Source organism: Oncorhynchus tshawytscha, linkage group LG21 (genome assembly GCF_018296145.1).
Source record: "Oncorhynchus tshawytscha isolate Ot180627B linkage group LG21, Otsh_v2.0, whole genome shotgun sequence".
NCBI lineage: Eukaryota > Metazoa > Chordata > Actinopteri > Salmoniformes > Salmonidae > Oncorhynchus > Oncorhynchus tshawytscha.
This window is the reverse complement of record NC_056449.1, coordinates 32,979,436-33,001,642: the sequence shown is the minus strand read 5'-3', so window position 1 is coordinate 33,001,642 and position 22,207 is coordinate 32,979,436. Positions and strand designations below refer to the sequence as shown.

The following is a 22,207-nucleotide window of genomic DNA, read 5'->3' as shown; positions in this document are numbered from 1 at the left end:
TTTAGAGAAGCTAACTGACATAAAATGGTGAGGAAACAGACAGAACAGGCATACTACCTGTGACTAGCAGCTAGCTACATGTGCATACTGTATAAACAACAGATCATATATTATATTACAATATTATTATTTTCCGTTGGAGACTGCCAACAGTGTTGCTTCAGTTCTAGTTTGAATCTCAAATGACAACATAATCCCCAATATAATGCACTACTTTGGACCAGAGCTCCAAGACTCCTGTTCAAAAGTAGGGCACTGTAAAGGGAAGAAGGTACCATTTGAGGCCCAGTTCTATCCTCAGTATAATGCACTACTTTGGACCAGAGCTTCCCTCAGTACCAGACTTCTATCCTCAGTACCAGAGACCCAGTCAAACCAGAGACCCAGTAGGGCACTGTAAAGGGACCAGAGACCCAGTTCTATCCTCAGTACCATTTGAGGCCCAGTTCTATCCTCAGTACCAGAGACCCAGTTCTAGCCCTCAGTTCTAGCCAGAGACCCAGTTCAGTACCAGAGACCCAGTTCTAGCCTCTAGTACCAGAGACCCAGTTCTATCCTCAGTACCAGAGACCCTAGTACCAGAGACCCAGTTCTATCCTCAGTACCAGAGACCCAGTTCTATCCTTCTAGTACCAGAGACCCAGTTCTATCCTCAGTACCAGAGACCCAGTTCTATCCTCAGTACCAGAGACCCAGTTCTATCCTCAGTACCAGAGACCCAGTTCTATCCTCAGTACCAGAGACCCAGTTCTATCCTCAGTACCAGAGACCCAGTTCTATCCTCAGTACCAGAGACCCAGTTCTATCCTCAGTACCAGAGACCCAGTTCTATCCTCAGTACCAGAGACCCAGTTCTATCCTCAGTACCAGAGACCCAGTTCTATCCTCAGTACCAGAGACCCAGTTCCCAGTTCTATCCTCAGTACCAGAGACCCAGTTCTATCCTCAGTACCAGAGACCCAGTTCTATCCTCAGTACCAGAGACCCAGTTCTATCCTCAGTACTCAGAGACCAGAGACCCAGTTCTATCCTCAGTACCAGAGACCCAGTTCTATCCTCAGTACCAGAGACCCAGTTCTATCCTCGGTACCAGAGACCCAGTTCTATCCTCAGTACCAGAGACCCAGTTCTATCCTCAGTACCAGAGACCCAGTTCTAGCCTCAGTACCAGAGACCCAGTTCTAGTCTCAGTACCAGAGACCCAGTTCTATCCTCAGTACCAGAGACCCAGTTCTATCCTCAGTACCAGAGACCCAGTTCTAGCCTCGGTACCAGAGACCCAGTTCTATCCTCAGTACCAGAGACCCAGTTCTATCCTCAGTACCAGAGACCCAGTTCTATCCCTCAGTACCAGAGACCCAGTTCTATCCTCATCCTCCTCAGTACCAGAGACCCAGTTCTATCCTCAGTACCAGAGACCCAGTTCTATCCTCGGTACCAGAGACCCAGTTCTATCCTCAGTACCAGAGACCCAGTTCTATCCTCGGTACCAGGTAGATCATTATCATATCATGATGTTTTATGGCATTCAGAGTTCTGCATGACACATGAGATTAACTCTTTGAAGATTTTGTTTTCTCTTTTAACAACCAACATGTTTGCCATTATTTTACAACCTTCCACTGTTTCATTCCATGTAATGATATGATGATTTCTCTAGGCCATAATATTCTGTTTCCCTCTCTCAAGGGATTATATGTATTCATGGCAGACAACAGTAGAGAATATGAATCCACAGACATGTCATAATAATATTATTATAACACTTGATTGTGGTTTGCTATCAATCAATAATGAATTGATTGGTGGTTAAGACATTAACATAACACTGGACTCTAGTTTATACTTTGATAAATCATGTGTTCATTTCATCAGTTATTTCTCTGCCACACACTGACTATTGATAGAATATCCTACCACTCCTACAGAACAGATTCAAGGTAAATGGGTCATTTTCTATGGCATCGGCACACCACATAGGAGATTTATCTACTGTTCATGGTGTTCGCATGTATTTATGCTGAACCAATCAGAAACCTGGTAGGAGGAGCTATATGTAACCATGGTCCTGAATACATTCATGTACTCCGTCTATTCATGGCAGCAGCTCTACTCAACACAGTTATGGATTCTTTGAGGTGCATTTTGGAGACACACTATTTATTTTCCTTCCAATATTATCACACATATTTATGAAATGTAATATGGTGTATTATGTTGATATTAATGTTGTTGTTTTAGTCATTGACAGAATAAGCCCTTGATTCTGTTGTTGGCCGGGTGTCTGTTGTTGGCCGGGTGAGTCTATATTTAGGGCTGGAAGGAAGGAGAAATCTGTAGCAGCCATGATACATATGATGCACTGGTTTCGTCCCAAATGGCATCCTATTCCCTATATAGTCCCCATGGGCCCTCGTCAAATGTAGTGCACTAAACAGGGAATAGGGTACCATTTGGGACGTACACACAGTCATCATTACAAATCCTTGTTGCTTTTCTCTAGTTGGTTATACAGTAGTATGTGGTTTCAGAACAATCAGGGTACTAATGTATGGACACTGAAACAGGTAACAAGACAAGTAACAAGTTTAGTTGGAGCTACTAGGCTGTTCACTGTACATTCACATTGCCATCTAGAATGGGGGGGGAGGGGGTGGGACTCTGGTATGACTTCTATTTTATCTGTCAGTCTGAAATGTCATCACCATGTTTGTACAGTACAAATAGCAGGAACATATATTTTCTCTCTGGCCTTCGATTAGGTTTGTTTTGATTTGTTGTAGAAATGGAAAAAAACAACCCTGAAACTAAGTAATGCCTATTCAAATCCTGAAACTGTGAATGGGGATCGTGGAGAAGTCTATGTATATGTTTTGATGTAATCAAAGAGCACTGGGAATTATTATGTTGTATTTCTCTGTAAAAACTGAACCACATTGATATAACTGTACTTCTGTTGAAATTAAAACCTCTATATACTGAACTGTGTTCTAAGGTCAATGTGGACGTTCGACAGGATATCCTTATCCTGTAATGTGATGTAATATCCTGTCTGTTTACTAATCCTTCTGTTCAAATAAGGCAATGTCTTGTTTCCCTGTTTGTTTGCTGCTCCAGTGACTGACTGGGTTTGAACCTGGTTTGATGCACTACACCATACTGTGTCGCTGAGCTATCAGCAAGGACACTCCTAATGCCAGCAAGATTCCACAAATGACATTGTTTTTAGCTTGACCAAAGATTACTTGCCAAAGGTGAGAAGTGATTTCATAGATGGAGAATATATCTACAGTGGTAGTGTGACACCTAGTGGTTACTCGTAGTTTTACACTTACTAAAGGTTTCTCCTGAAGCTCTGTGCACTTATATAACTGTCCAAGAAGAGAGGGTATTGTCTTCACCATAGTTTCTTCAACCAATTTCCAATGATTATATTTACCAAACACTTGCTGAATTCAATCACAGAGAATAAGTTAAATAAACATGTTTATTCTAATTCAACCTCTACAGCTATTCAAAGGCAAACGTGGCATAATTATTGTTCACACCTACAACAGAAACAGAATAAACTGGACTTTGCAGCCCATGATGCACTCAGTAGAGACAGAAGAGGATGGTATGAAATTGTTGCACTTTTTTTGAAAGTTTTGCAGAAAACATCCTCCATATTGTTTCACCTAACATGTGTTTTCAGAACAGTGGAGATGAAGCAGAGGAATCCACTGTAGACTATTGAGACACAGCCATATAGCGTATCCATTTGTGACATCATCTTCATGCAGAGTTCAGAGGTCAGGAGATAGAGGTCATGTGAGATGTTTCAGGTAGTTCCTCAGTATCTGGGGAATGTCCAAGCGCTCTATGGACGTCATTTTATTAACCACGGGGAGGTGTCTCCGAATCGCAAGCCGTGTCTGTGACATCAGAGTATTGGGACAAACTGGAAATAAAACACAGGGGAGGTTCTAGTTAATTCAGGGGAGGTTCTAGTTAATTCAGGGGAGGTTCTAGTTAATTCAGGGGAGGTTCTAGTTAATTCAGGGGAGGTTCTAGTTAATTCAGGGGAGGTTCTAGTTAATTCAGGGGAGGTTCTAGTTAATTCAGGGGAGGTTCTAGTTAATTCAATGAAATATGAGAATGTCTCCAATGTTCTCATCATTAACAACCATCAATCAATTAGAGTTACAGAACAGACTGAATATGTGACAGTCAAATATGTAACAAATGTATAACTTATGTGCAACAAATGTAACAAAGGTATAATAACTCTTTAACAAATATGAAACAACTGTTTCACAAATATGATAGAAAAGTAAAACAAGTGTGTGTGATGTTCTCACCTCTCTCCTTGAGCAGCAGAGCCACCGCTTCGTTCTGCTTGGTGGTCTTGTCAATAATCAGCGTGGGCAGATACACGTCTGCCCCAAAGTCTATGAGCAGCTGTATGTATTCCACTTTACAGCCATACCTCAGACACATCTCCAGCACCGTCTTGGGCTGCTTGATCCTGGCCAGCATCTTCTCTGACTTACAGTTATAGTTAGGATTAGCCCCGTGGAGCAGCAGCAGCTTAAAACAGTCCAGGTGTCCATATACAGCGGATATGTACAGGGGTCCCCTGCAGGCTGTGGCGTTGGAGGCCCACTCAGGGACTTTGGGCCAGACGTCGACCTCGGCTCCGAACTGAAGCAGCTCCCTGAGGACCTCCACGTCTCCCTCGCGGGCGGCGGTCAGCACCGGGGAACAGTTGTTGTACGGGCTGCCGTTGGGGTCGGCTCCAGCCTTCAGTAAGACCACAACACAGTCCAGATGTTTACCACTGACCGCTGTAAACAGAGGGGTCTGGGCCTTCACATCTAGACTGTCCACCTGCAAAACCAATCAATCACCAAACAATAATGAATCAATAGGTTAAATCACATTTATTTCTAAAGCCATTTTTACATCAGCAGCTGTCACAACATGCTTATACAGTAACATAGAGTAAATGACTGTTGTTTGAATCAACCTTAACTCTAAAAGTGCAGAATAAATTAAACCAGGATTTTTTAGTCCATGTCAGGAGTAGGCGTCTGGGTACGAGAAGCTAGTCCAAAGTCTTCTATCGGTATATCTCACCTCCGCTCCGTGCTCCAGCAGGAGTTCCAGACACCTCAGGTGTCCGTGTGCTGCGGCAGTCCGTAGTGGGGTAACAGGGATCCCCCAGCCGCTTCTGCTGTTGATAGACTTTCTGTAGCTCTCCTGGGACAACAGCTCAGCTAACACCACCACGTCATCACTGCTCACTGCCTGGTTCAGAGCCTGGGGAACAGAGCAGTATTATACCTCCACTTACCATACACCCAGTGTTATTGGGCTGCACTGCTGGGTGGTATTCACTACACTCAAAACAAAACAAACTGAAGCAGGGAGGTACTATCTGAACTTGTTCAATAAAATAAGCTTGTCATTTGTAAATGATGTCCTTATGAATACGACCCTGGTTAGGTCACACCCATGTAGACTTGGAAGTCACACCCTCTAATGCTGTGCAAGTCTACTGATGCTGTCTCAGTGATAGGTTGCTAAGTTACAAAGCACTGCAAGCTCATTGGCTGTACCTGGCCATGCTCATTGTCCTCCTCATCCTCTTCCTTGGGCTGAAGCAGAGAGAAGATCTTGGAGACGTCCATTAGACTCATCTTGAGAGGGTTGGTGGCTGTGTTGATACTGTCTAGGACCATACTGTTACTATAGCTGTAACAGTTACAACTCCCCCCATCTGAGGAGAGAGAAAGAGAGAGAGAAGGGGGGATACAGTTCAGTTAATGAATAACCTTTATAGATCCTCTGAGAGAAAATTGGAATCAGACAAAGACAGGGAGAATACAAACACACAGGCATAGCTAAACTGTTTGGGTTTGTACCAACCAGGACTCATCTGTGCTTTAGGACAGTAATAGATAGCGACAGGGAATAAATAGAGACAGGGAATAGATAGAGACAGGGAATATATAATAGACAGGAATAGGTGGAGACAGGGAATAGATAGAAACAGGAATAGATAGAGACAGGGAATATATAATAGACAGGAATAGGTAGAGACAGGGAATAGATAGAGACAGGGAATATATAATAGACAGAAATAGGTAGAGACAGGGAATAGATAGAGACAGGGAATATATAATAGACAGGAATAAGTAGAGACAGGGAATATATAGAGACAGGGAATATATAATAGACAGGAATAGGTAGAGACAGGGAATAGATAGAGACAGGGAATATATAATAGACAGGAATAGGTAGAGACAGGGAATAGATAGAGACAGGGAATAGGTAGAGACAGGGAATAGGTAGAGACAGGAATAGATAGAACGGGAATAGATAGACAGTGAATAGATATAGATAGGAATAGACAGAGACCAGAATGGATAGAGACAAGGAATAGCTAGAGACAGGAATAGATAGACAGTGAATAGATATAGATAGGAATAGACAGAGACAGGGAATAGATAGAGACCGGAATAGATATAGATAGGGAATAAATAGAGACAGGGAATAGATAGAGTCAGGGAATAGATAAAAGACAGGGAATATATAATAGACAGGAATAGGTAGAGACAGGGAATAGATAGAGACAGGGAATATATAATAGACAGGAATAGGTAGAGACAGGGAATAGATAGAGACAGGGAATAGGTAGAGACAGGAATAGATAGAGACGGGGAATATATAGAGACGGGGAATATATAATAGACAGGGAATAGATAGAGACAGGGAATCAATAGAGACAGGGAATCGATAGAGACAGGGAATATATAATAGACAGGAATAGATAGAGACAGGGAATAGATAGAGATGGAAATAGATAGAGACAGGGAATAGATAGAGACAGGGAATAGATAGAGATGGAAATATATAGAGACAGGGAATAGATAGAGACAGGGAATATATAGAGACAGGGAATAGATAGAGACAGGGAATATATAGAGACAGGGAATAGATAGAGACAGGGAATATATAATAGACAGGAATAGATAAGCCACTTAAGTGCTGGGAATGTTTGTGTTACATGCATCTCTCACACACACTACATAGAGACCAGTTCACAGAATAATATATACAATTCAGTTAATTTACTATCAGACATCTGTAAATGTGTTATTGGAAGCCAAGTAGGATGAGCACTTCTTGGAATAGACATTACTATGCAAGAGTTAAATTAGTAAAATCCACATCCTCACCATATGGGTTTGCACAACTTTGCAGAGAGGGCATAATGGGGAAATGAAAATTAAATATTTCTAAGTATGATCATGGAAAATACGATCAAAAAGCAACAGATTTGGGGATTGTTAAAAACTTCCAACCCAGACAGAATCCCATTCCCCATTTAACTCCTTCTATAGCTACCATGATCCAAAGACCCAGAGCCACACAGCAAATGGTGGTTAACAATGCTTTCCACTTACCTCACCTACAGGGTCACCAACCAGGGATTTTTCTGCCAACAATGTTAATCAGGACGTTGGTAGTAAACACTTACCACTCTCTTATAACTCCATGGTCCGTTGGTCACGTGGAGGAAGAGGAGACTCCTAGAGGAATGTGTTGCTGTATCCACACAGGGACTGGGGTCTGAGAGCTGTGTGTGTGTGTGTGTGTGTGTGTGTGTGTGTGTGTGTGTGTGTGTGTGCGTGCGTGCGTGCGTGCGTGCGTGTGTGTGTGTGTGCGTGTATGTGTGCGCGGGTGTGCATATGTGTTGCTGTCTAACACAGCAGAGCAGCGAGGGGGTCTAGCTGGCTGGGTGCTGCTTGGGGGCTATTTTTAGTCCCACAGATGGACCTATCTAAACTTCCATTCTTGGAGAACTGTGGGGGGTTATAATTAGATGGGTGATAGACTAGTGACACTGACACTCAGGCTGTGAGTTTGGTTGGTGGGCAGGGGCCTTGGTACTCCCTGGTGTTTCACTGTGTCCTGAGTAAAGATCACATGATAAGGCAGCACTTCTAGTTCTGATGGTCAGTAGTAGAAATACACAACTAGACTACTCTACCAGCAAACATGTCATTCAATGATGTGTGATCTGAAATCAGATAGGCTTACTTCAGTCCATTTTCATTTTAGCTTGCCATAATCACCAAAAGTAACTTTAACCCTTTAGGTTTCTTTTTTTTAAAGAGTGTAAGTGTGTAGTGAAATCCTTTAAGATAAATGATTTGTGCTGTATTGTGTCTACGTGTAACAGGCCTGTCATCACCTCCATTTCTTTAGTTTGCACTGTGACTGGCAACCATCTTATAGTCTGTGCGCAGCTGTCTGACTGTCAGAGAGGCTGTTGTAGACTATCAGCTGTTCACACAGCCCTGCCCTGCCCTGCCTGCAGAACCATGATCAAGAAGGCCTCTGCATTTGTAGAAGTATGGTGGTCATGGTCATCTTACATTCCTTTCCAAGATGATCTACACATTCCAGGCATTTTGGGAAGTGAAGTCTGTTTCCGCCTCTCAAAAACACAGGGAAGGGAAATTATTTGATGTAACCATTGTTTGCTTATAGCTTAGATTACTTTGTCCTTATAACTAAACTGAAAATGTAGCCAATTTCTCAAAGTAGGCCTGCTTTTGTAGTTTAATTATGCCTGCCTATAACATACGTTTCTACAATAAAATGTATGCAGGTAATAAAGTATACCATGATATAATATCATAAAGCATCATGATTTACATAAAATGTTGTCACATAAAAATATATAAGCAGGCAGATAACAAGGGTAGCCAAAAGTCTTTCTGAATATGAACTTCTTCTTTTTCGGACCCTCTTCATCTACCCCCCTCCAGTACGCTAGGTGGCGGTAAATACTCGTTGTTAGCAGCACTGCGCTCGCAAGAAGAAAATATTTGCTCTGTTGTAGTTTTGGGTGTGTAACTAGCTATCTAACGCGTTTTACATTTTATATAATAGCTAGCTAATTCATCACAACGTTTGGGGATACATAATTGCGCCAACAAAGTTAGGTTTTTAATGTTACGTGTACGTTGTAGTTGTGTGCACTTTACTATATTCGTTGAGGCTAGATGTTATGGTCTGCTGGCAGCCGTAAAGCTAGCTAGTTTAGGTAGCATCAATCCAACTTTCGTCAACTCCTCTCGTTACGTGATTCAGTTGTCCGTCAGTTGATCAGAAAATCACGAAAATAATATCACATAGTGGCCACAGTGTTTGATATTAGGTCGGTTTGTTCAACCTTTGAAAGTCGAAGTTACGTTGGCAACATCATAAACAAATGCGTCGCCATGTTGGCGGAAGTTGTGTTCCCTAGACATTGAAGTGGCATTTCTGGCGGCGTGAAAATAGCTTTTTCTTGGCCCTAGGTATGGAGGAGAACGAGGCACTGGAGAACTACTGCAGGAGAATGATAACACAGGTCAACAATCAACTAAACCCAGAAACTGCAGGGGAGAGGGGGTGGAGAGAGAGGCAGGAGGAGAGGGGGGAAGAGGGGGAGAGAACAGCTCTCCGAGTGAGGGGGAGGAAGGGGTTGCAGAGTGAGGTGTGGAGGAGGATGATCATACAAATACACAGAAAACAGAACACAGAAACTACAGCAGCGAGTGAGAGGCAGAAGGAAAAGACTGTGAGGAGACAGAGGGAGTGTGAGGACCTTGCAGGAGAGCCTGTCCCTATACAGCTAATTTCTGCCCTGAAGATGAAGACTTTCACAGAGGAGATGAGACGGGTGAGACAGACACTTTATCTGGGCATAGTAACTGTCTATCAGTTCTGGTGGGTCTACCCTGGTTTAGTCTCATTGTATCTCAGCCGTATCTCTCTGTGTGTGTGTATTTGTGTGTGAATTAACAGGCCATGGACACGGAGCTACATGACCCATCAGTGTGTGGAGTGTGTGTGCAGCAGCAGGCAGCTTTGTCCCTAAACACCTTCATCAGGAGGAAGACTACTCAACTAGACACTAACATACTGGAGGATAAACTACACACACACCTCTATAACAGGGTACAACACACACACACCTCTGCAACAGGTTACAACACACACCTCTGCAACAGGGTACAACACACACATACCTCTGCAACAGGGTACAACACACCTCTGCAACAGGGTACAACACACCTCTACAACAGGGTACAGTACAACACACCTCTACAACAGGGTACAACACACCTCTACAACAGGGTACAGTACAACACACCTCTACAACAGGGTACAGTACAACAAACCTCTACAACAGGGTACAACACACCTCTACAACAGGGTACAACACACCTCTACAGCAGGATACAACACACCTCTACAACAGGGTACAACACACCTCTACAACAGGGTACAACACACCTCTACAACAGGATACAACACACCTCTACAACAGGGTACAACACACCTCTACAACAGGGTACAGTACAACACACCTCTACAACAGGATACAACACACCTCTACAACAGATTACAGTACAACACACCTCTACAACAGGATACAACACACCTCTACAACAGGGTACAGTACAACACACCTCTACAACAGGATACAACACACCTCTACAACAGGGTACAACACACACACCTCTACAACAGGATACAACACACCTCTACAACAGGATACAACACACCTCTACAACAGGATACAACACACCTCTACAACAGGACAGTACAACACACCTCTACAACAGGGCACAACACACCTCTACAACAGGGTACAACACACCTCTACAACAGGGTACAACACACCTCTACAACAGGATACAACACACCTCTACAACAGGGTACAGTACAACACACCTCTACAACAGGGTACAACACAACACACCTCTACAACAGGGTACAACACACCACTACAACAGGGTACAGTACAACACACCTCTACAACAGGATACAACACACCTCTACAACAGGGTACAGTACAACACACCTCTACAACAGGATACAACACACCTCTACAACAGGGTACAACACACCTCTACAACAGGGTACAACACACCTCTACAACAGGGTACAACACACCTCTACAACAGGGTACAACACACCTCTACAACAGGGTACAGTACAACACACCTCTACAACAGGGTACAGTACAACACACCTCTACAACAGGGTACAGTACAACACACCTCTACAACAGGGTACAGTACAACACACCTCTACAACAGGGTACAGTACAACACACCTCTACAACAGGGTACAGTACAACACACCTCTACAACAGGGTACAACACACCTCTACAACAGGGTACAACACACCTCTACAGCAGGATACAACACACCTCTACAACAGGGTACAACACACCTCTACAGCAGGGTACAACACACCTCTACAACAGGGTACAACACACCTCTACAACAGGGTACAACACACCTCTACAACAGGGTACAACACACCTCTACAACAGGGTACAACACACCTCTACAACAGGGTACAACACACCTCTACAACAGGGTACAACACAACACACCTCTACAACAGGGTACAACACACCACTACAACAGGGTACAGTACAACACACCACTACAACAGGGTACAGTACAACACACCTCTACAACAGGGTACAACACACCTCTACAACAGGGTACAACACACCTCTACAACAGGGTACAACACACCTCTACAACAGGGTACAACACACCTCTACAACAGGGTACAACACACCTCTACAACAGGGTACAACACACCTCTACAACAGGGTACAACACACCTCTACAACAGGGTACAACACACCTCTACAACAGGATACAACACACCTCTACAGCAGGGTACAACACACCTCTAAATCAAATCAAATCAAATTTCAAATCAAATTTTATTTGTCACATACACATGGTTAGCAGATGTTAATGCGAGTGTAGCGAAATGCTTGTGCTTCTAGTCCCGACAATGCAGTAATAACGAGCAAGTAATCTAACTAACAATTCCAAAAAAAAACTACTGTCATACACAGTGTAAGGGGATAAAGAATATGTACATAAGGATATATGAATGAGTGATGGTACAGAGCAGCATAGGCAAGATACAGTAGATGATATCGAGTACAGTATATACATATGAGATAAGTATGTAAACCAAGTGGCATAGTTAAAGTGGCTAGTGATACATGTATTACATAAGGATGCAGTCGATGATATAGAGTACAGTATCAACGTATGCATATGAGATGAACAATGTAGGGTAAGTAACATTATATAAGGTAGCATTGTTTAAAGTGGCTAGTGATATATTTACATAATTTCCCATGATTAAAGTGGCTGGAGTAGAGTCAGTGTCATTGACAGTGTGTTGGCAGTAGCCACTCAATGTTAGTGGTGGTTGTTTAACAGTCTGATGGCCTTGAGATAGAAGCTGTTTTTCAGTCTCTCGGTCCCAGCTTTGATGCACCTGTACTGACCTCGCCTTCTGGATGGCAGCGGGGTGAACAGGCAGTGGCTCGGGTGGTTGATGTCCTTGATGATCTTTATGGCCTTCCTGTAGCATCGGGTGGTGTAGGTGTCCTGGAGGGCAGGTAGTTTGCCCCCGGTGATGCGTTGTGCAGACCTCACTACCCTCTGGAGAGCCTTACGGTTGAGGGCGGTGCAGTTGCCATACCAGGCGGTGATACAGCCCGCCAGGATGCTCTCGATTGTGCATCTGTAGAAGTTTGTGAGTGCTTTTGGTGACAAGCCGAATTTCTTCAGCCTCCTGAGGTTGAAGAGGCGCTGCTGCGCCTTCCTCACGATGCTGTCTGTGTGAGTGGACCAATTCAGTTTGTCTGTGATGTGTATGCCGAGGAACTTAAAACTTGCTACCCTCTCCACTACTGTTCCATCGATGTGGATGGGGGTGTTCCCTCTGCTGTTTCCTGAAGTCCACAATCATCTCCTTAGTTTTGTTGACGTTGAGTGTGAGGTTATTTTCCTGACACCACACTCCGAGGGCCCTCACCTCCTCCCTGTAGGCCGTCTCGTCGTTGTTGGTAATCAAGCCTACCACTGTTGTGTCGTCCGCAAACTTGATGATTGAGTTGGAGGCGTGCATGGCCACGCAGTCGTGGGTGAACAGGGAGTACAGGAGAGGGCTCAGAACGCACCCTTGTGGGGCCCCAGTGTTGAGGATCAGCGGGGAGGAGATGTTGTTGCCTACCCTCACCACCTGGGGGCGGCCCGTCAGGAAGTCCAGAACCCAGTTGCACAGGGCGGGGTCGAGACCCAGGGTCTCGAGCTTGATGACGAGCTTGGAGGGTACTATGGTGTTGAATGCCGAGCTGTAGTCGATGAACAGCATTCTCACATAGGTATTCCTCTTGTCCAGATGGGTTAGGGCAGTGTGCAGTGTGGTTGAGATTGCATCGTCTGTGGACCTATTTGGGCGGTAAGCAAATTGGAGTGGGTCAAGGGTGTCAGGTAGGGTGGAGGTGATATGGTCCTTGACTAGTCTCTCAAAGCACTTCATGATGACGGATGTGAGTGCTACGGGCGGTAGTCGTTTAGCTCAGTTACCTTAGCTTTCTTGGGAACAGGAACAATGGTGGCCCTCTTGAAGCATGTGGGAACAGCAGACTGGTATAGGGATTGATTGAATATGTCCGTAAACACACCGGCCAGCTGGTCTGCGCATGCTCTGAGGGCGCGGCTGGGGATGCCGTCTGGGCCTGCAGCCTTGCGAGGGTTAACACGTTTAAATGTCTTACTCACTTCGGCTGCAGTGAAGGAGAGACTGCATGTTTCCGTTGCAGGCCGTGTCAGTGGCACTGTATTGTCCTCAAAGCGGGCAAAAAGTTATTTAGTCTGCCTGGGAGCAAGACATCCTGGTCCGTGACTGGGCTGGGTTTCTTCCTGTAGTCCGTGATTGATTGTAGACCCTGCCACATACCTCTTGTGTCTGAGCCGTTGAATTGAGATTCTACTTTGTCTCTGTACTGGCGCTTAGCTTGTTTGATAGCCTTGCGGAGGGAATAGCTGCACTGTTTGTATTCAGCCATGTTACCAGACACCTTGCCCTGATTAAAAGCAGTGGTTCGTGCCTTCAGTTTCACACGAATGCTGCCATCAATCCACGGTTTCTGGTTAGGAAATGTTTTAATCGTTGCTATGGGAACGACATCTTCAACGCACGTTCTAATGAACTCGCACACCGTATCAGCGTATTCGTCAATGTTGTTGTCTGACGCAATACGAAACATCTCCCAGTCCACGTGATGGAAGCAGTCTTGGAGTGTGGAGTCAGCTTGGTCGGACCAGCGTTGGACAGACCTCAGCGTGGGAGCTTCTTGTTTTAGTTTCTGTCTGTAGGCAGGGATCAACAAAATGGAGTCGTGGTCAGCTTTCCCGAAAGGGGGCGGGGCAGGGCCTTATATGCGTCGCGGAAGTTAGAGTAACAATGATCCAGGGTCTTTCCACCCCTGGTTGCGCAATCGATATGCTGATAAAATTTAGGGAGTCTTGTTTTCAGATTAGCCTTGTTAAAATCCCCAGCTACAATGAATGCAGCCTCCGGATAAATCGTTTCCAGTTTGCAGAGAGTTAAATAAAGTTCGTTCAGAGCCATCGATGTGTCTGCTTGGGGGGATATATACGGCTGTGATTATAATCGAAGAGAATTCTCTTGGTAGATAATGCGGTCTACATTTGATTGTGAGGAATTCTAAATCAGGTGAACAGAAGGATTTGAGTTCCTGTATGTTTCTTTCATCACACCATGTCACGTTGGCCATAAGACATACGCCCCCGCCCCTCTTCTTACCAGAAAGATGTTTGTTTCTGTCGGCGCGATGCGTGGAGAAACCCGCTGGCTGCACCGCTTCGGATTGCGTCTCTCCAGTTAGCCATGTTTCCGTGAAGCAGAGAACGTTACAGTCTCTGATGTCCCTCTGGAATGCTACCCTTGCTCGGATTTCATCAACCTTGTTGTCAAGAGACTGGACATTGGCAAGAAGAATGCTAGGGAGTGGTGCACGATGTGCCCGTCTCCGGAGTCTGACCAGAAGACCGCTTCGTTTCCCTCTTTTTCTGAGTCGTTTTTTTTTTGGTCGCTGCATGTGATCCACTCGGTTACACTGGTTGTAAGGCAGAATACAGGATCCGCGTCGCGAAAAACATATTCTTGGTCGTATTGATGGTGAGTTGACGCTGATCTTATATTCAGTAGTTCTTGTCGGCTGTATGTAAAGAAACCTAAGATGACCTGGGGTACTAGTGTAAGAAATAACACGTAAAAAAACAAAAAACTGCATAGTTTCCTAGGAACGCGAAGCGAGGCGGCCATCTCTGTCGGCGCCGGAAGTGCCGGCACCTCTACAACAGGGTACAACACACCTCTACAACAGGGTACAGTACAACACACCTCTACAACAGGGTACAACACACCTCTACAACAGGGTACAACACACCTCTACAACAGGGTACAACACACCTCTACAACAGGGTACAACACACCTCTACAACAGGGTACAACACACCTCTACAACAGGATACAACACACCTCTACAACAGGGTACAGTACAACACACCTCTACAACAGGGTACAGTACAACACACCTCTACAACAGGGTACAGTACAACACACCTCTACAACAGGGTACAACACACCTCTACAACAGGGTACAGTACAACACACCTCTACAACAGGGTACAGTACAACACACCTCTACAACAGGATACAACACACCTCTACAACAGGGCACAACACACCTCTACAACAGGGTACAGTACAACACACCTCTACAACAGGGTACAACACACCTCTACAACAGGGTACAACACACCTCTACAACAGGGTACAGTACAACACACCTCTACAACAGGGTACAACACACCTCTACAACAGGGTACAGTACAACACACCTCTACAACAGGGTACAACACACACCTCTACAGCAGGATACAACACACCTCTACAACAGGGTACAACACACCTCTAAGGGCACAACACACCCTACAACAGGGTACAGTACAACACACCTCTACAACAGGGTACAACACACCTCTACAGCAGGATACAACACACCTCTACAGGGGTACAACACACCTCTACAACAGGATACAACACACCTCTACAACAGGGGTATACAACACACCACCTCTACAGCAGGGTACAACACACCTCTACAGCAGGGTACAACACACCTCTACAACAGGGTACAACACACCTCTACAACAGGGTACAACACACCTCTACAACAGGGTACAACACAACACACCTCTACAACAGGGTACAACACACACACTACAACAGGGTACAGTACAACAGGGTACAGTACAACACACCTCTACAACAGGGTACAACACACCTCTACAACAGGGTACAACACACCTCTACAACAGGGTACAACACACCTCTACAACAGGGTACAACACACCTCTACAACAGGGTACAGCACAGGAAGACGGACTGCACATAGAGTACAGGATATTCAATTGTGGTGTTCCTTTCTGCTTCTGTCTTGTCAATACATTCCCTGCTTTGGTCTGTTATTATTTTAGGTTTCTGTGCCAAAATGGCCGTCTAAACTACCAACTGTCCCAGAAAAAAATATGGTGTGTAGTGTAGTGGGTGAAGTAACCTGTGTTCTCATGTGTTGTAGGACGCGGTGTGTCTGTTGGGAGAGTTGCTAAGGGGCCTCCCCAAGCCCTCTGACGCCCCCAGTGGGATCTGGGAACAACTGCAGGCCAGAGGAAGACAGCAACTTGGGGTTACCTTGGAGACAGAACAGGAATCTGGATGTACTCAGACAAGAGAACGTCAGTCTGGGGTTACCCTGATGACAGTACAAGAACTGAGCTAAGTGCACCCTCATGCTGGCCATGTGACTGAGCACAGCAGAAATGGCACCCTTTTCCCTATGTAGTGAACTAGTTTTGCGTCGAGTCAGCCCTACGTGGAAGTGGATTGCAGCCTGTGATTTTCACTGAGTGTCATTGATCATGTGTATTATAATGAGATTCATCTTATAAAAGAAAATACAATTCCAACTGCAGTACAAAATACATTTTATTTTTGTATTCTTGTATTCAAGTTTCACATACAACACTGTTAAAAGCAAATGAGCATCGTGGTTCTCTCAGTCCTTGACCGTCCATTATGCCTTCAGTAAACATTAGAACAACTTCCTGGGTTATACAGTCCAATATCACAAACAGTTACAACACAGTCATTATAGTTCAGCCATGGAGAGTGTTCATGCAATGTAAACATGTTAAATACAGAGGAACAAGTAAATGCAGTACGTTTCACATTTCTAATGTTAGAGCCAATAGCAACATTAGCTGAAGAACGCTCAACTCCGTTCGCTTATATCGAGGCAGAGTTGAGTTTTGATAACTGGTTGCATGATATGCGAGCAACAACATTGAGTCACCATCAGTTGATACTTGTTAAAAACGCCTACCTGTCCCTATGTTTGTCCTGTACATCCGCGGTCCTTCCATAGGGTGCCGAAATTCATACTTTGAATAAAAACTTTTAGCGAATACAGACCTCAACTTTTTCCTAATTTATGTTGCTTGTAAACTCGCTGTTTATTATCTATGCATAGTCACTTTACCCCTACCTACATGTACAAATTACCTCAACTAACCTGTACCCCCGCACATTGACTCGGTACATTGAAAATTCTAGCCCTTCAGCTGCTGCCATAGAAGTGCCCATCCATGAAGGCTCAAGGTCATTGGCCACAGATAAAATGACTTCAAATCACGTTATATGTACAGTAGCTTTGATTGGACTGATCATGTCAACATCATACTTTCACAATTTTAGCTAGCAAGCTAGACAAGCAGTCATCATCATGAATCAAGACGACAATCTACTGGCAAATCCAATTTCATCCTTGTCATAGGAAGAGAAATAATGAAGAGAAATTATAGATAAAACGTATCGGTGCTCATCGGCCATTGGACATTAACAATAAGTTGGAAATCGCAAATTCAACGAGTGGTTTGGAAGGAATCAGTGACAGTGGCTGTGTGGACAAGGCTCTCCTGGCCTCATATAGTCTGCACTTGGGTAAGATGTAAGTATCCCATGTGCCTCACCCTAATAATTTACCCCTCTTAATTTCGCCTACTGTTCTGTCTGTAGCCTATAAACTGTTTTGGAGAAATGTAAAAATCAAATATTTTAGGAGCTTTTCTTGTCTGCTTCTATGACCCCTTTATTCATCCTACTGTTCTGACTTGGTGTACAGAGAGAACACTATAAGAACGGCCCATCTTCTGAATTCTGTTGCTGTACATTTCAAAAGTGCTAAACAAATAGTTATATTGACTGACATTACGTCTGTCCTAGCTCGCTCATTGTCTTAATCGAAATTGCTGATTGCCTCTTATCCGCTTGTCGTCCCCTTCTGCCATAGTTTGTACGTCTCAATTGCCGTTAGAAACCACATTTGTTTAAGCAAGGCAGCCATATCAGTTATGTTTTTTTAAAAGGCAGTAAATGAGGCTGAATGAACTGTTTCGATGCCAGACAAGCCTCCACTGATAACCAGGTGTAGCAGTGGTAAGATGTTGGGACTGCTGTTGTGTTTGTGGTCACCGTTATAGTGCAGTTCATGTATTGTTTAGTGTTGTTGTGTATGGGCTTTTCTGGCATGCATTCCACTTATTTTTTTTGCCCCACCAAGATTTACACGCTTTTGTCACCGTTGGAAACCTGGCACCATCCCTATGGTGAATCATGGTGGTGGCAGTATCATGCTGTGGGGATGTTTTTCAGCAGCAGGGACTGGGAGACTAGTCAGGATCAAGGAAAAGATGAATGGAGCAAAGTACAGAGAGATCTTTGATGAAAACCTGCTCCAGAGCGCTCAGGACCTCAGACTGGGACGAAGGTTCACCTTCCAACAGAACAACGACCCTAAGCACACAGCCAAGACAATGAGGGATTGGCTTCGGGGCAATTGCTCTGCCAAAACCCGGACTGAAAATAGCTGTGCAGCGACGTTCCCCATCCAACCTGACAGAGCTTGAGAGGATCTGCAGAGAAGATTGGGAGAAACTCCCCAAATACAGGTGTTCCAAGCTTGTAGCGTCATACCCAAGAAGAATCGAGGCTGTAATCGCTGCCAAAGGTGCTTCAACAAAGTACTGAGTAAAGGGTCTGAATACGTGGAAAAACTGAAATATCACATTTACATATTTTCTTTAAAATTAGCAAACATTTTTCAAAAACTTTTTTGCTTTGTCATTATGGGATATTTTGTATAGATTGATGAGGGGGAAAAACAATTTAATCAATTTTAGAATGATGCTATAATTTAACAAAATCTGGAAAAAGTCAAGGGGTCTGAATACTTTATGAATGCACTGTAAGGTTAACAATTACATTTGAATACTCAAGCACTGATTTAAAAAGAAAACACATAGGATAATGAAGATGATACTAAATGTAGGTTCCATGTCATGGAGAAGGTTATAAAGACATGTATTACTGAATTCCAGCGATTTAAATGTATCAAAATGAGGTGGTCGTAGGAGAGTGTGTGTGTACTCTTGTCAGGCTTCATCTTGGGTTTCTTGTGGGAGAGACTCTTGGCGTTACACAACGGACAGATAGGAGCGTTATGATGGATCTGTTGGTGGCATGACAGACAGGCATAGGATACATTTACATTTTTGTAATTTAGCAGACGCTCTGCAATAAGTGCATTCATTTGAAGATAGCTAGTTGAGGCAACTACTTCAGTCTTAATATTCCTTTCCTGAATAAAGTAATCAGAAAGTCAGTGTCGTAGGAAAATACACGTGCGGGTTATACATTTTTTTTTTTACAAATAATGGAGTAATGCGACATATAAGCGAACAAATGAAAGTGTAGTTTAAAGTATCGTTATTTTTTCTTTTTAGATCCTTTTCATGATCTAATCCCACTCCAGTACGATAGGTGGCGGTAAGGAGTCACTGTTGACAGCGCTGAACTCGCTAGAAATAAATGCTTCTGTTGTGGTTATTCGTGTGTAAACAATTGAGTTGCTAGCAGTCTTTATAATCTCTTAGCTGTCTAATTATTCACACAGTTTGTAGATACACAGTTGGAACACCATTTTTTATTTCTTGCACGTTTAAGGTTAGATTTGTATTTGCACGTCGTAGTTTTTGTTGCACTTTACTACAACGATATTCGTTTCGGCTTGCTAGCTTTTTGTTCTGCAGCAGTACGGCTTTGAAGCCCGTTTAGCTACTATAGATAGTTAACCCGATTCTCGTCATCTCTTCTGATTACGTGATTGTTGTCCGTCAATAGATCAGAAAATCCTGAAAATAATATATCATAGTGGCCACTTTTCTTTGATATTAGTTCGGTTTGGTCCACCTTTGAAAACTTACGTTAGCCATTTTTTGTCTGCTTCACAGTCAGCGGTGGCCGGTACGATTCATTTGGTTTATTCGTTTTGTTTACTTCTAGCTAGCTATCTATCATCAATTCGTAATGCATTCGTGATAGCGTATAGTTTGGTTAAAGGCAGCATAATTCGCAATCCCGTTTATTTCCGTCGTCACGTTTGATTCAAATCTGAATTTGGTATTGTTTTTTGTTAACAGGTTTTGGGCCCATTATGGACCTTCACAAGATAATCCACGATACCCTGCAGGAGTTCATTCAGACATGCATTCCCGAAGCAGACCTGAGTTCCCTGGATGATGTGTTGCTTCCCTACATCACTGGAGTCCTGGAGGATCTGGGATCTCAGGAGAGCGTGGAGGAGAACTTTGACGTGGAGGTCTTTGTAGAAATGCTGGAGGCCTACATTCCTGGCTTTGCTGAAATTGACAGTGTTAACGTTTGTGATATGATGTTCAGCCTGGCTTCAAAACTAGCCACAGCCCGGAGTTCAGAAAATAGTGTGCCAAAGGCTAGAATGGAGGTCCCACTGACAGTCAGCGCTACCTCCACTGGGCCTCCTGTGAGGGAGATGCACTGCCTTACTACACAGACTGAGGGGGCCACCGCCAAGGTGCCATTCCCTGAGTGGGAGGCCCAGGAGCCGCTCCTTCTGGAGATGTTCCCCAAGTGCAGACTATCAGAGGCCAGGAGTGCGTTGTCCATTGCTAAAGGTGACATGGAGGAGGCTGTCCGCCTCATCATCGAAGGAGACATCCAGCTCAGCCACACACCTCTAAACGTAAACCATGGGAAGATGGGTTCCCCTCAGGCAGAGCAGAAGATGAAAGAGAGCATCCTGGAGAAGTACATGCTAGTGGACAGGGAGGAGGATAAGAAAACACACAGGCCTGTTGCACCTAAAGATGCCCCTAAGAAACTGGTGCGTTACCACAGCAACCAGGTGGTGACCACAAAAGGGGAGCGGTACCAACTGGTGAAGAAAGAGGAGACGGAGGAGGTGAAGAAAACTTACGTCAGCATCAAACCCGCACGCAAATACAGATTCCATTGATGACTGACTGGCACTCTTCTGGAACACCAGCCATTGACTTTGTTGTTTACATCCTTTCTGAATGCCTTGTTTTTTTTGTTTGCCTGGTTATGGAAAATGTTTGTTTTTGGTATGTGTAAGTGTCTGATTTGAAAAGTGTGTGGCCCATTGTCTTGCTTCGAATATAATTTCTCCTTTGCAGTGATTCTCTGGCATCATTGTTTTGTTCTCTAGGTGGGTCATGATGTGCTCTTGTAGTGGGCTGGCCATGTGTATAAGACTTGAACAACTGCTACATTTGATTCTCTTATGTCCAAACTGTGTACTGTTTTTTTTCCCATTTCAGCAGGTCTGACATGGTACAGATTTTTTGGGGTCAGATATAATTGTTATTGGTATTTTTCCTGGCAGGGGGACTTAGCGATTTGGGGCCTGTTTCAAAACGCTATTTTCAGTACTCTATCGCAATACCTTATTCCTCATATAAGGGTAAGTTTAGTCCATTCAGGCTGTGCACCCATTTTTTTAATAAAATAAAAATATCTTCTTTTTTTGTTTTTTTACTAAAAAGTTATCGGCGACCTCATAAACATGCGGCGCCATGTTGGAGGAAGTTGTTCCTTAGACTGGAAGTGGTATTTCCCGCAGCATGAAAAGGGCCCTTTTTTTTAATAGCAAGGCACTGGAGATCTACTTCTGGAGAATGATAACACAGGTCAACAATCAGCTGAACGCAGAAACTGCAGGAGAGGGGATGGAGAGAGAGGCAGGAGGAGAGGGGGGAAGAGCAGTCCTCCGAGGGAGGGGGAAGCAGGAGGAGAGGGGGAAAGAGCAGCCCTCCGAGGGAGGGGGAGGAGAGGGGGGAAAGC

At 44.2% G+C, this 22,207-nt stretch overlaps 3 protein-coding genes across 4 annotated transcripts; 2 read left to right on the top strand and 1 right to left on the bottom strand.

Moving 5' to 3' along the window:
* Positions 1 to 1,952: 1,952 nt before the first annotated feature.
* Positions 1,953 to 7,609, bottom strand: LOC112233005 (ankyrin repeat and SOCS box protein 12). Its single transcript, XM_042303352.1, has 5 exons — positions 7,526 to 7,609; positions 5,601 to 5,761; positions 5,119 to 5,301; positions 4,341 to 4,869; positions 1,953 to 3,940 (listed from the first exon to the last, which is right to left on the bottom strand). The coding sequence occupies exons 2-5, from the start codon at positions 5,721 to 5,723 to the stop codon at positions 3,807 to 3,809; spliced, it is 969 nt and encodes a 322-aa protein (XP_042159286.1). The 5' UTR covers positions 5,724 to 5,761; positions 7,526 to 7,609; the 3' UTR covers positions 1,953 to 3,806.
* A 1,255-nt stretch (positions 7,610 to 8,864) lies between these two features.
* Positions 8,865 to 17,433, top strand: LOC112233418. 2 transcript variants are annotated; one of them, XM_024401077.2, is made up of 3 exons: positions 8,879 to 9,721; positions 9,847 to 9,999; positions 16,548 to 17,433. In XM_024401077.2, the coding sequence occupies exons 1-3, from the start codon at positions 9,359 to 9,361 to the stop codon at positions 16,746 to 16,748; spliced, it is 717 nt and encodes a 238-aa protein (XP_024256845.1). In that variant the 5' UTR covers positions 8,879 to 9,358; the 3' UTR covers positions 16,749 to 17,433. The 2 variants fall into 2 exon arrangements, with proteins under 2 accessions (XP_024256921.1, XP_024256845.1); XM_024401153.2 differs by lacking the exon at positions 9,847 to 9,999 and having other exon boundaries at positions 8,865 to 9,721.
* A 1,755-nt stretch (positions 17,434 to 19,188) lies between these two features.
* Positions 19,189 to 21,885, top strand: cuedc2 (CUE domain containing 2). Its single transcript, XM_024400516.2, has 2 exons — positions 19,189 to 20,329; positions 20,506 to 21,885. The coding sequence occupies exon 2, from the start codon at positions 20,520 to 20,522 to the stop codon at positions 21,357 to 21,359; it is 840 nt and encodes a 279-aa protein (XP_024256284.1). The 5' UTR covers positions 19,189 to 20,329; positions 20,506 to 20,519; the 3' UTR covers positions 21,360 to 21,885.
* Positions 21,886 to 22,207: the final 322 nt, after the last annotated feature.

What these genes read in the sequence shown, in the direction of transcription:
- cuedc2 (XM_024400516.2), top strand. Translation starts at nt 20,520, where the DNA reads ATGGACCTTCACAAGATAATCCACGATACCCTGCAGGAGTTCATTCAG.
- LOC112233418 (XM_024401077.2), top strand. Translation starts at nt 9,359, where the DNA reads ATGGAGGAGAACGAGGCACTGGAGAACTACTGCAGGAGAATGATAACA. An exon ending in TCACAGAGGAGATGAGACGG is followed by an intron (nt 9,722 to 9,846) that starts GTGAGACAGACA and finishes GTGAATTAACAG; the next exon opens with GCCATGGACACGGAGCTACA. An exon ending in ACACACACCTCTATAACAGG is followed by an intron (nt 10,000 to 16,547) that starts GTACAACACACA and finishes CATGTGTTGTAG; the next exon opens with GACGCGGTGTGTCTGTTGGG.
- LOC112233005 (XM_042303352.1), bottom strand. Translation starts at nt 5,723, where the DNA reads ATGGTCCTAGACAGTATCAACACAGCCACCAACCCTCTCAAGATGAGT. An exon ending in TGCTGGAGCACGGAGCGGAG is followed by an intron (nt 4,870 to 5,118) that starts GTGAGATATACC and finishes TTGGTTTTGCAG; the next exon opens with GTGGACAGTCTAGATGTGAA. An exon ending in TCTGCTGCTCAAGGAGAGAG is followed by an intron (nt 3,941 to 4,340) that starts GTGAGAACATCA and finishes TTTTATTTCCAG; the next exon opens with TTTGTCCCAATACTCTGATG.